General features: G+C 50.3%; 1 protein-coding gene across 1 annotated transcript in view; it reads left to right on the top strand.

Annotated features, from left to right (window-relative positions):
* The first annotated feature begins 940 nt into the window (after positions 1 to 940).
* Positions 941 to 10453, top strand: part of IL6R (interleukin 6 receptor) — a 44681-nt gene continuing 35168 nt past the window's right edge. Inside the window, exon 1 of the mRNA XM_084242409.1 lies at positions 941 to 1040. Coding sequence (XP_084098535.1) covers positions 956 to 1040 — 85 coding nt within the window. The 5' untranslated portion in view covers positions 941 to 955. The remainder of the gene's footprint in view (positions 1041 to 10453) is intronic.

The following is a 10453-nucleotide window of genomic DNA, read 5'->3' as shown; positions in this document are numbered from 1 at the left end:
CTTTTTCTTTTTGGCTTATTTCGCTGAGCATGATCCCTTCCAGCACCATCCATGTTGCTGCAAACTGCATGTGTTTATCTTTTTTGAATGCTGAGTAATATTCCATGGTGTATATGTACCACATCTTCTTGATCCAGTCATCTATTTTTGGGCCTTTGGGCTGTTTCCAAAGCTTAGCTATTGTAAATAGTGCTGCTATAAACATAGGGGCGCAGGTGCTCTTTGGAATTGATGTTTCTGTGTCCTTTGGGTAAATACCTAGGAGTGGAATTGCTGGATTTCAACCGATGAAATCAGAATCCCTGGGGGTGGAACCCATATAGCCGGTGTTTTTTAGGACTCCGGGCGATCGCAATGGGCAGCCTGCACTATTTTACCGTAAAGTAGTGCACATCTCTCCCCCGGGGCTCCCCAGCTGCACCTTTCACAGAGTAATTCTGTTCACGAAACTAGAAATCAAAACCGAGCCAGTGGGGGCTCATTCCCCTCCTCCCGACAGCCGCGGGGGGGAGGGGCCGGGTAGCGCTCGGCGGGGGCGCGCGGGGCCCGCGCGGGGCTCAGGTGTGGCGCGGCGGCAGGAAGCCGCGGCCCTGGGCGGCCGGTGCGCGGGGCTGTTGCGCCATCCGCTCCCGCTTTCGTAACCGCGCTCCGGGACGGCCGAGAGTCACTCCGGCGCGAGTTCCTCAAATGTTTTTCTGCGTTGCCAGGACTGTCCGCTGCTCTGAGTCATGTGCAAGTGGGAAGTCGCGCTGACACGGAGCCCGGCCAGAGGCGGCGGCGAGTAGGAAGGCGCGGGGCTCGAGGACCCGCCGTGCCAGCCGAGCGCGGGCCCCCGGGGTAGGCGCTGCCGCCCGCCGGACCCGAGCCCGCCCGCCCGTCGCCCCGCTCCGGCAGCCCGGGGCCGCCTCGCCCGTCTGTCTCTCCGGGGCCATGGGGCTGTAGCCGAGGAGGAAGCATGCTGGCCGTCCACTGCGCGCTGCTGAGCGCCCTGCTCGCCGCGCCGGGGGCGGCCGTGGCCCCCGGGGACTGCCCCGCGCTGGGTAAGGGCTCCGCGCGCGCCTGGAGGGCTGGCGCGGCCGGCGGGTGGGGGAAGCCGGTGTGGCCGCCGCGGGGGCCGGGGGGTAGGGGCGGTTGGTGGGAGGAAAGCAGGGCGGACGGCTCCCCCTTTTCGTGGCCCGCTTAGGTCCCCGCGGGTACGAGGTGCGGTCCGGGGCTGACCCAGCTGTTGGGTGGCGGGCGGTCGCTCGCGCGCCCCCTGCCGCACCCTGCGCCCTCCGCGGGGAGCGCTCTCCCTGAGAGCGGAGGGGGGCCGGGAAGCTGCCTTTTGTATTCGCCCGGGCCGCGGGTGCGCTCCCAGAAACCTGTGTCTCGCGTCTCCTTCCCATTCCCACACGAGCCTTCACACCAGTGAGTCCGGGACCTCCGGACGCATCTAGGGAAAAATCGAGTTTGTACCCTGGGGATCTTTTGTGCCAGTGCCGCTCTTGTCCCTAAGCTTTTGGGGCCACCTCCCTTGACTTCCGTCAGCCCCAGGTGTGAGGGTGGATTGACAGTGCCCTGACTGTGAAGGGGCTGACAAGGGCGCTGAGTCACAGAGCCTCTCCACTGCCTGCACTGTCTTCAACACATACCAGCTCTTAGGGAATTTAACCGAAGTGGGGAGATTGGTGAGGGAATGGGTTGGCTGGGGGCAGCATCCCCTGGACTCCCCTTTCTGAGGAGGGGTGAGGTCGAGGACAACTCCAGTGGACTGTGATCTGCCCCTGACAGGCTGGCCTTTTTATGGGCTCTGGCCACCAGCCCTGTGTGTCTACTCTCTGGAGAGGCTGGACAATTGCTCCCCAGAGGTTTATTTTAGGATCGGAGAGCTTCTTTGAGGACACAGAGGAAAACCAAGGGGGCAGCTGGTAGACTTCTGGGAACAGATGTGGTGGGTGATGGGTGACTCTGGCTTTTACCGCTAGACCACACTGGGCTCCTGCCCTGGGTGAATACCCTTGGCCCAATATCTCGCTGCTGGGAGATAAGGTTCTAGAACTAGAGGCCTCAGTGCCTGCAGCTAACTTTGCTTTTTGGAAGGGGTGTTCCTTGTGCCTGGAAGAGGAAAGGCGAAGGATCCCTTATCTCTGCTCCCATTTAAATCTCCTGCCAGTAGCCGCTACTGTTGATTGAGGCTGTTTTCTAATTCTCCATAGAATCTAAGCATACTTTGTTTCAAAGAGGAGACTTGGGCTTCAGAGAGGTAGGGATGGGAGTTCAGGTTTAGTTGGGAGAGGACTAGCCCTATGGCCCTGTGCTGCAGGGTAGCAGACTCCCAAGACTCCCAAATGTAGAACTACATTTGGGGTGTTTGAGAGCAAGCTGAGAGCAACCCCTGCATAATAAGCACTGGGACAGAAGAAACCAAGGGAAGGAAGTGGAGTCCTGGACTTTCCATTGTAGTGTCAGAGTTGAAGCCTCCGTTGACTGGGGAGGGAGCAAGTCTCCCTTACCTGCCTCTGTTGCTACTCATGCAGCACCCCAGGGCCCCTGCCCCAGGGAGGTTACTGCTGTTGCTCTGGCTTCCTTTGCTTGCAAGTAGCCACAAGGCACTGCCAGGGCAGCCAGTTGCAGTCAGTTCTCCATTTCCCTGGTGCTTATGAGGGATGGAGAAGGTGGTCTCAAGGCCTGGACAGCCCATGAAAGGCAGAACTGAGAGTCTGGGGGAGGAAGTGAAAGTCCTCGTAGATCAAGAGGAAAATGCAGAGAAGTAGAAAATACCCAGCTGCCCTCCCACACCCACACAGACTCAGCCCACAAGTTCGAGAGTGAAAATAAAGACATTGTAGAGGAAGCATGGAGCAAATGACTGTGAGATATCTTGCTTTGGAGAAATGAGGGGCTAAGCGGGTAGCAACAGCTGGTTTAAAGGGGAAATCCACTAGCACCCAGACCTGAGAGCTTATAGCCAGGAGGCAAGCTTTCCTTGGGAGCAACACTGCCCACACGTATGGAAGCTGGTGGGACGGTTCAGGTGTGCTCACCGTGCAGGGGCCTAGACGAACCGGGATTTAAATGCTGGGCGTGGAAAGCTTGGACAGGGGTGACTCAGGTTCTTTCCATCTTCTGCAACGCCAAACAGTGCTTGAAACAAGCACGCACACCTTTTAGTCTCTCAGAGTTCTGTCTTATCTTCTGAAGTTTCCTTTAGGGCAGTCTCTTCCTGCACCCAGAGCCTATCTGCATTCCTAACCTCACCCTAAATCAGTATTTCTCAAAAAGGATAGTTCATCAGAGTTGGTTGTGTGCGTGTTGGAGTAGGGGATGGGGTTTGACAAAAATGGCTGTGTTTGACTGACTCCCCAGATTACTGAGTAGAAGTATCGGGGAATGTCAGGGAAGAGGCTCAGGAAACGTCATTTTCAGCCAGTGCCTGGTGTGTTTGGTGGGCACGGTCAGATTGGAAGATGACTGGCTGATAGGTTGGATTGAGGAACAGGCCCTCCCCCATCAGGCTTCTAGTTGCCAGAAATCTCACTGAGCCTTGGCTCTCCCTCTTGTTTATTCAATACAGCAAACATTTATTGAGTCCGTGTAAAACCCTACAGGGCCTGTGTGGGACCAGTCGCCTAGCTTCCATGGTTAAAGTGACTTTGGAAATGGTTAAGTGCAAATCTCTGAAAGGGAGTGAGAAAACTCAGCTTTCTGATGTGGCCTGTTGGTCCCAACTGCCTGGAGGCCGGGGTGGGGGAGAGTTCGCCCAGGAAGGAACTCGACCCTGAGACAGCAGGCACTCTGGCCCTTCTGCATTACCTCATCTCTGACCCTCTGCATCCGCCCCTGTGAACTGGGTAAACAGTCTCCTTTCAAAGGATTACACAAAACAACCCAGGTGCTTACTGCTGTGAATCTGCACCCCCTTCCCTCGCCACCCCCCACTTTCCCTGTCCCACAGGTCCACATGCCACAGATCTGGTGAAGAAGTGCATGCCCAGGCATATGTATTTAAAATATAGCTACTTAGTTGCACAAGCCACATTTCAAGTGCTCAACAGCACATGTAGCTAATGCCTACCCAGTCTGTCAGCACAGACCTAGAGCCTCTCCACTACGAGAACTTTCTACTGGACTGGAGTGCCAGAGGGCTTCTTCCAGAGGTTTTCTGTTGCTTTTTCCATTATCCTTCTCCAGATCTTTTATCCTCCACATTAGCACAGCTCATCTTGTACAGGTAATGGTTGGGGTTTGGAGTCAGACAGATCTCTGGCCATAGAGAGATGATCTGAGCTTGGATGAGTGATCTTGCCTCTCAGAAGGTAAGAGCTCAGTGTGCATTTCATGTAGAAAAGATGATCATACTTCCTCACAGGGTAGTTATGCAGGTGAAATGAGCTAAGTAAAGTGTTATACAGTGTATAGGAAAGCCTCTAGTACAGAAAAAGTGCTTAAGTAAGTGTAGTTAATGATTCACTCGTTTGAAAAATATATTTTGAGCCCCTGCATGTTCCAGGTACTATTCTAAGAGCTGCAGATGCCACAGTGAACAAAACAGACGAAAACCTCTGGCTCTTTGGGGCTTCATTCTAAGTGGGGATGTAAATTAAGCATACAGAATGATAATGGCTACTACGAAGGAGGAAAATAATATATAAATAATAAAAATAAAATGGGAACTGTGGGTCTGTGTCAAGGGCATGTACAATTGATATTTTTGATGGGAGGCCATGGAAGGTCTCTAAGATATTTGATTGAAGGCCTGAAGGAAATATTAACATATTTAGAAATTCCTTATACTTTCATCTTGGGCGGGAAAATTTCTGTCTCCTCTTTGACAATCTGGGACCTCCTGAGGGCCAGCTGTGTTCTGGACAGAGGACACCATGGGGACACACAGGTGCCCTTTGCCATGGTGAAGTCTGAGGAGAGGGAAGTGCTTCAAGTCCTGTTCACCGAAATGGGAGTCTTCGCAAGAGAATCCTGGAGGGCTGGAGTGGTGATGGGAAGCTGGCAAAGACAGGCTTTTAACCCTCAGAACATCAGTCCTGGTGGAGCCTCTGGGGAGCTGCTTTTAAGTAATGCGTAAGCTTTATTTTCTCCTCTGGGCTAGAGGTCAAAAGTGTCTGGCAGAGTCAGGGACTGCCTGGCTTGGCCTTGGGTTCAGGTGTGACGTCTGCTGAGCCCCAAAAACCTCCACCTCTTCCCTCCCACAACGCTGCACTTTCCTCCCCGCCTGTCCCTGAGACCCCTCAGGCTGTCTCCCCAGCACCTGTTCTTGGCCTCCATCCTTCAGTCTTCCCGTGTCTGATAGTTTTCGTGACAGTCACCGAGTGTGGTGTGTCAGCTGTTGCACGGAACTCTGCGCCGCTCAGCCTCTGTGGTCTCGCTGACTTCCCAGTGGCCTGCAGTGGGTGGAGTGTTAACCCACCACATGGACGGTGGGCTCAGGGCCAAAGCGGGAGACCAGGAGGTGGGTTTTGGACATGTTGAAACTGAAGTATACTTGGGACAAGAGAGAGATGCTGAATGAGTTGGATACTGGAGCCTGCGGTTGGGGAGTGAGGACTGAGCTTGAGATGTGAATTTGGGATCCTCTGAAGTTGTTTCCAGCTCAGAGAGTAACTGAGGTCAAGAGCACAGATAGAGAAGAGGCATGGCCTGAACCCTGGGGCACCCCGACCTGACATGGTGAGAACAAAACCAGGGTGGTTGCTGTCCTGAGAACTGAGCAAGGACCACCTGGCAAAGAGGAGGGAAAAAATGAGGTGTTGAGCCCTGCTGAGAGGCCAGGCGAGTGGATGGCTGAGGGGACTTAGCCACAGGCTGCTCCATGATGGCTAGGGCTTTTAGTGGAGTAGAAGAGACCAAAGACTGGAGCAGATTCAGGAGACAACAAGAGGAGGGAAACTGGAGACAGCTGGTATAGCCTACCCCCTTGCAGACTGCTGGTGGAAATGATCTCGTCAAGGCCAAAAACTGACAGGGGAGAATTGCTGAAACACTGTCTCTGAGTAGGCAGAGAAAACTGAGGGTCAGAAAGGTTAAGTAGCTCACTCAAGATCACACAGCAAGCAAGTGACCTACCAGGTTCCGCACCTTCAGGTTATCCCCAGCAAAACCCCCATTCAGCCCCAAAGCTCAGGGAGGCCAAGGTGATCTTCCCCACTCATTAGAGATGCTCCAACACCAGCTGGGGAGCCGCGCAGGGACAGTCTGCTTCTGCTCCAGAGATTGTCGCTGCCTTCTCCTAGGTAGGGAACATGGTGAATGTTTCAGTCATTGAGTGGTGACCCTCTCTTGCTCTCCATTTCCCTTCATCACTACATGTCACTATAAATGAGCTTGCCTGTCTCTAAGAGAGGCCTCTGGTGAGCAGAGGGGGAACAGCTGTGGGTGCAGGCTGTCCAGGCTTGGCTCCTGGCTGCCCACTGAGCCAGCCAGGTAACCTTGGGGCCAGTCACTTTAGGGAGGCCTCGGCAGAACAGTACTTCTCTAGGTATTAGAAACAGAAGTGGGTGCTTGATAAAGGTAGTTGATCCTTGGTCTATTTGGATGGGAGGAGGGCATGAGAACTTTCTCACAGAAAAGGGGAAAGATGCACTAACGCAGTGGGGATAAAACTGAAACCATAGTTTTTGAGAGATTATGTATGTCCTGAAAATAGTGGGAAGGTTTTAACATTAATGATCTGATATTTTGAAGGAAGTATTCTTTTTTCCATTTTATGGATGGAACAGTGAGACCTAGAGAGGTTGAGATACTGGTCTAAGGTCACACACTGAGGAAGGACTGGCCCAGGGCTAGAACTGGGTATATCTGAATCCTGGGGTTGAACTCTTGACCGCTGTCCCCACTTGACTAGGAAAAAACTCATTTCTTTCTTTCTTCTTTTTTGTGTGTGTAACTTACATTTCTTTAAATTGTGGTAACATTGGTTTACAACCTGGATGTGATTCAGATGCATAGGGTCACACCTACAGCTCATTTATTTCTAAGAAGTAAAGAATGTCCTTGGAGCTTCCAGGTTGGTGAATAATGGAGAGCTGGGGGGCATCCCTTGGAAAGAGAATGGAAGCTCCGTGCCCTATCCCTATACCTTGCTCTATGCATGTCTTCCATCTGGTTGGTTCCTTTTATATAAACCAGTGATCTAGTTAAAAATTTTTTTTGGTATTTCATTCTATGGATACAACAGACACTTTGTTTACCTAGTCTCCTTTTGCTGGACATCTGGTTATTTCCAGTTTTGCTACTACAGACAGTACTTTGCATATTCCTCCTGTTGCTGGGAATAACAGCAGGCCAAAGGCCATGCATTGTAATTTTGAGAGAGAACAGAAGCTGCATCAATTCATACTCCCAGCAGTGAGAGAGAAAGCCCATTTCCCCACACTTTCACCTAATATGCATTATACTGGTATCTACACAGAAATGGTATCTGTGTGGGATTAATTTGCATTTATTCTATCTGAGTGCCATTATATAGGTATTTTTCCTGTTTGGAGACATTTGCGTAATCTGTTTCTATGAACTGCCTGTTTATATTCATTGCTCATTTTAAAAATAGACTTGTTGGCTTTTTCCTTAATAGATTAAGGAGTTTGTCCTTTAAGATATGAGTTGAGTCCTTTAAGATATGAGAATATTTTTCTCCAATTTGTTTTAATTACTTTTTTTAATGATGTCACTTATTTTTTTTTTTAAAGATTTATTTATTTATTTATACAAGCACTTGGTACAGTCAGAAGCACGGGAAGGCGAGAGAATTCACCAGAGCCAGAGCCAGAGCGGGGAGCAGAGCAGGCAGAGGGACAGAAATACACTGCTGAGGGGAGCAGCGGGCGGCAGGAGAGGTCTGTGCGCCATGCGGGACCCTCCTCTGGTGGCCGGGGAGCAGCCGGGGATCGAACTGGCACTGCAGAGGCTGCGGGCAGCTTTGCAACCCAGCGCTCAATCGCTGCGCCACTGGGGAGGCCCTGTTTTAATTACTTTTGACTTGTGGGGGAAGAGATTACCAGGAAGTTTTTTTTTTTTTTTTTTAATCTAGTTGGATTTATCAGTCTCCTCTATGGCTTCTAGGTTTTGTATTGTACTTAAGAAGGCATCCCTGTGTTAATTTTATTTTGAAGGATCTTTTTTCTGGTGCCATGGAGATTTTGATATTTAAATATTTGATCCATTTGAATTTCTCATGGAATGAGTTATGAGGTATGGCTCTAAACATCGCCCCCTACCATCTTTCTCCCACTGATTTTTTTTTTTAAGATTTATTTGTTTATACAAGAACCAGGGTACAGGTCATTTGTGCGGGATGATGAGAGGATTCACCAGAGACAGTGGGGAAGAGAACAGGCAGACTGACAAAATACACTGTTGAGGGGAGCAGTGGGTGCAACAGGAGAGGTCTGCTGCGCCATGTGGGACCCTTGACGGCTGGCGGGGATCGAACCGGCACTGCAGAGGCTGCAGACAGCTTCACAGCGCTGAGCTCAACTGCCTGCGCCACCAGTGGAGGCCCTCTCCCACTGATTTTAAAAGCTATCTTTAAAATCTAAAATTCCTGAGTATACTTGGTTATATATTGCTTATCAGTATAGTAAGTGGTTAAAAGCACACATTCTGAGTGTTAATTGCCTGGGTTTGAATCCAGCCTCATTCCTAATCAGGTATGTAAGCAGCTTCATTTGGGAGGATCAAGTTAGGTAATCTGTGTGTATGCTTGGAATGGTGTCTGAATGTAGCAAACACACAGACTAAGCTACTTTTTTTAATTGTGATTAAATATGCATAGCATTAAAAATATTATCTTATGCATTTTAAGGGTATAGTGGTGTCAACTGAATTATTTTTTGTTACTTTTATTTCTGAACTTCCTAGTCCCTGTCATCATTTTGTTTGTTCTTGTGCTAGTACCACACTGTTTTAATTTCAGTAGCTTTATAATATGCTTGAAAGCCTGGTAGGCTAATTCCCTCTCATTTCTCTGCTCTTTCTGAATTGGCCTAGCTATGGTTGCTTGTTAGCTTTTCCATTTTAACTTTAGAATCAGTTTGCCTAGTTCCAAAAAAGAGAAAAAGTCCCATTGGTATTGTTATTAAGATCAAGCAAAAATTAAAGATTTAGCACTGACATATTCTTAACCCTGAGGCTTTATAGCTCAGAACAAGGCAGGCCATGCAGCTTATATATGAGGGAAGAGGCTGGGGCAGGCAAGCTAGATCTGGGTTTCACAGCTTTGCCAAAGGTAGATATGCCTGCTCTTCCATTCTCTACTGCTACTTTCACAATGATGTGGAATGAACTGGAGTGCCTGTGTGAGTATGTGTGTGTGCATGTGCACACAAGCTTAGGCCTGTGAGGTGGAGAAGGGGACATGGGTTGAACTCAGGCAGTTGTGGGAATGCAGAGGGTGAGACTTTGGGGTCTTTATAAAAGTGTGTGTGGCATGCACCTGATAGCTTGATGTGGTTTCACACACCTAGCGACTGGTGTACCCACCACACACACGAAGAACAGAACAGGCCCCAACAATCTCAGCATGTCTCCTTCCAGTCTCACTCCTTGCCACACCATCTCCGCTGGTGCCTTTTTAAAATTACAAGCTTTAGCTTTGTTTGCTCATGTCTAAAGGCTAGGGGAGTGGGATCTGGAATATGGGAAGCGATGGGGAGGGGCATACAGCAGATCTCCATCCCCACCCTCCCCACGCAGACCTCCCCCACACACCAACACTCAAAGACTGATGTGGGCCAGGCCCCTGAAGCCAAGTTGAGAGATGGAAAGACACAAAATCCTGTGTGCCATAGCCCTGGGGAGGCAGTGGGTCATGGGGTAACACAATGGAGAGTCCCAGAGCCCAGGGTTGCAGTTCTGGCTACAGTGAGTACTCTGGTGAGTAACTGCTGGGTGCTGATCTCCTGACATATGAAAATATGTGCATCAGTCTCAGTCCTGGAAGAGTGCCCCTTAGCTCAGTGACCCACTCTGTGGCTGTAATTCCCAACTCACCCTCCTTGAGGATGCAAGTCCTCTATGTGTCCGTCATGGGCACGGGTGCCCTTCTTCATGCCCAGCTCAGTCAGCCCTACCTTTAGTCTATCTCTTTATTTCTCAATCTGTTCTCAGGTTCGTGGAAGTAGGGGGTCAGTTGTTCACCTATCTTAGATATCTTTTCTTTTCATTAGTTTATAATCTCTGAGAGGTGACCTCGGTCAGACCTTCTGGGCCCGGAGCCAATTGTTTATCTCTGATGCTGCCAGGGGAGGATTAAATGTTTTTCTCTTGAGAATCTGGTCACACGCGCTGGCGTCTGACTCAGCATCCAGCACTACCTTTTTATGGATCTAAAGGAACCTCCCAGGCCCTCTCTCTATCCAAGCAGCATGTAGTCCATGGTGCAGATAGAGAGGGAGGCCCAGCCAAGGTAAATACTGACTCCGCCAAATACAAGACAAATACAAGTAGGTACAGAAGTACA

Source organism: Talpa europaea (genome assembly GCF_964194135.1).
Source record: "Talpa europaea genome assembly, chromosome: 9".
NCBI lineage: Eukaryota > Metazoa > Chordata > Mammalia > Eulipotyphla > Talpidae > Talpa > Talpa europaea.
This window is presented reverse-complemented; position numbering and strand designations above follow the sequence as displayed.